The sequence below is a fragment of the Haliaeetus leucocephalus genome, unplaced genomic scaffold (genome assembly GCF_000737465.1).
Source record: "Haliaeetus leucocephalus isolate CR32 unplaced genomic scaffold, Haliaeetus_leucocephalus-4.0 Scaffold274, whole genome shotgun sequence".
Classification (NCBI taxonomy): domain Eukaryota; kingdom Metazoa; phylum Chordata; class Aves; order Accipitriformes; family Accipitridae; genus Haliaeetus; species Haliaeetus leucocephalus.
Window position 1 is genome coordinate 75630 of NW_010972710.1, and position 1436 is coordinate 77065.

General features: G+C 69.0%; 1 protein-coding gene across 1 annotated transcript in view; it reads right to left on the reverse strand.

Moving 5' to 3' along the window:
- NFIX (nuclear factor I/X (CCAAT-binding transcription factor)) overlaps positions 1–1436 on the reverse strand; it is a 13133-nt gene that overhangs the window by 8052 nt on the left and 3645 nt on the right. The window contains exons 2-5 of the mRNA XM_010569816.1: positions 1118–1180; positions 843–917; positions 507–627; positions 5–135 (exon numbers count right to left, since the gene is read on the reverse strand). Of these exons, the coding sequence (XP_010568118.1) occupies positions 5–135; positions 507–627; positions 843–917; positions 1118–1180 (390 nt within the window). The remainder of the gene's footprint in view (positions 1–4; positions 136–506; positions 628–842; positions 918–1117; positions 1181–1436) is intronic.

Below are 1436 nucleotides of genomic sequence, written 5' to 3' on the forward strand. Positions count from 1 at the left end.
CCGGTGTCAACGTCCCCCCCCCACGGCCCCTGGCTGCTGCCAGGGGCTGGGGACCGCCCTGGCCCGGGGTAGAAGACGTCGTCCCCGGGACCCTCCAGGTCCCCCTCATCCAGCGCCTTGGGGCGCTTTGGGCCGCTGCGGGGACAGGTGTGTCACCTCCAGGGATGGGGGCATCACCCCCCCACCCCCCCAAGCAGTGTCACCCACCAAGAAGTGGAGCACCACCCCACACTGGGGACACAGGGATGTATGGGACTCCTGGAGGGTGCCCAGCTTGGGGGGGTATAGGGTATCCCAGGGGCTTATGGGCATCCCAGGGAGTTATGGGGGTCCCAGGGAGTTATGGGGGTCCTGGGGGTGTCCCAGGGGGGTTATTGGGGTGGTTAGGGAGGGTTCCAGGTGGGCCAAGTGGGGTTATTGGAGGATCCCGGGTGGGGGGGAAGGGGGTTACGGGGGTCCCAAGGGTTATGGGGGATCCCGTGGGGTTACAGGGGGTCCCAGGGTACCGGGCAGCTGGGGGGCCCAGGGGCCGGCGGCCGAGGGCGACGGGGCTGATGTTGTAGTAGCCCCCCGGGCTCTCCAGGTCGGCCAGCGAGAAGTTGGGGCCCGATGCTGTCGCCACAGGGGCTGGGGGACACAGGGGACTTGGAGGACCCACACAGGACCTCCCCCCCACCCCGAGCCACCCTCATGTCCTCCATGTCTCCATGTCCCACACCTCCACCTCCCCCCATTCCCACAACATGCTTGTGTTCCCTTGTTCCCCACATCCCATCCGTCCCCCTGCCCCTGTCCCCCTCATGTCCCCGCCATGTCCTCACCCCCCCCATGTCCCCACTTACTCTGGGACACCCTCACCAGCTCCGTCACGTTCCAGACACCCGACGTCACAAAGCAGTCCTGGAAGGTCAGGTGCCCTGGGGAGATGGGACATGGGGGACATGGGGGGACACCGCACCAGGGGGGCACAGGGACTGGGGACACGAGCACACAGGGCCAGGTCACCATGGGGACAGAGGGCACTGGGGGGCACTGGGAGCACGAGAGGGCTGCAGGGGGTGGCACTGGGAGGGCCCAGCGGGCCGTGGGGGTGGTGCTGGAGGCACCAGGGGCTCACCGTTGGGCAGTGGTTTGATGTCCGCGTCTCCCTGGGGGTTTGAACTGTCGGATTGTCCGGAGTCTGCAGGAGACATGGGGTCAGACCCGGACGCCGGGGTCCCCCCGGACGCTGGGGTCCCCGTCCCGCCCTCGGGGAGGGGCAGCCCCAGACGCCTGGGTCTCAGCACTGAAGGGCCCCTTGTTCCCACAGGGTCGTTCGAGGTGAAAGTCCGCCGGGACCTCAGCTGTGCCCGGGCAGCGCCCGCAGCCCCCGTCCTCCGTGGGACCCAGGCGTCCGGGTGCCCCCCGCCCCATACAGGACCCAGGCGTCCGGGTGC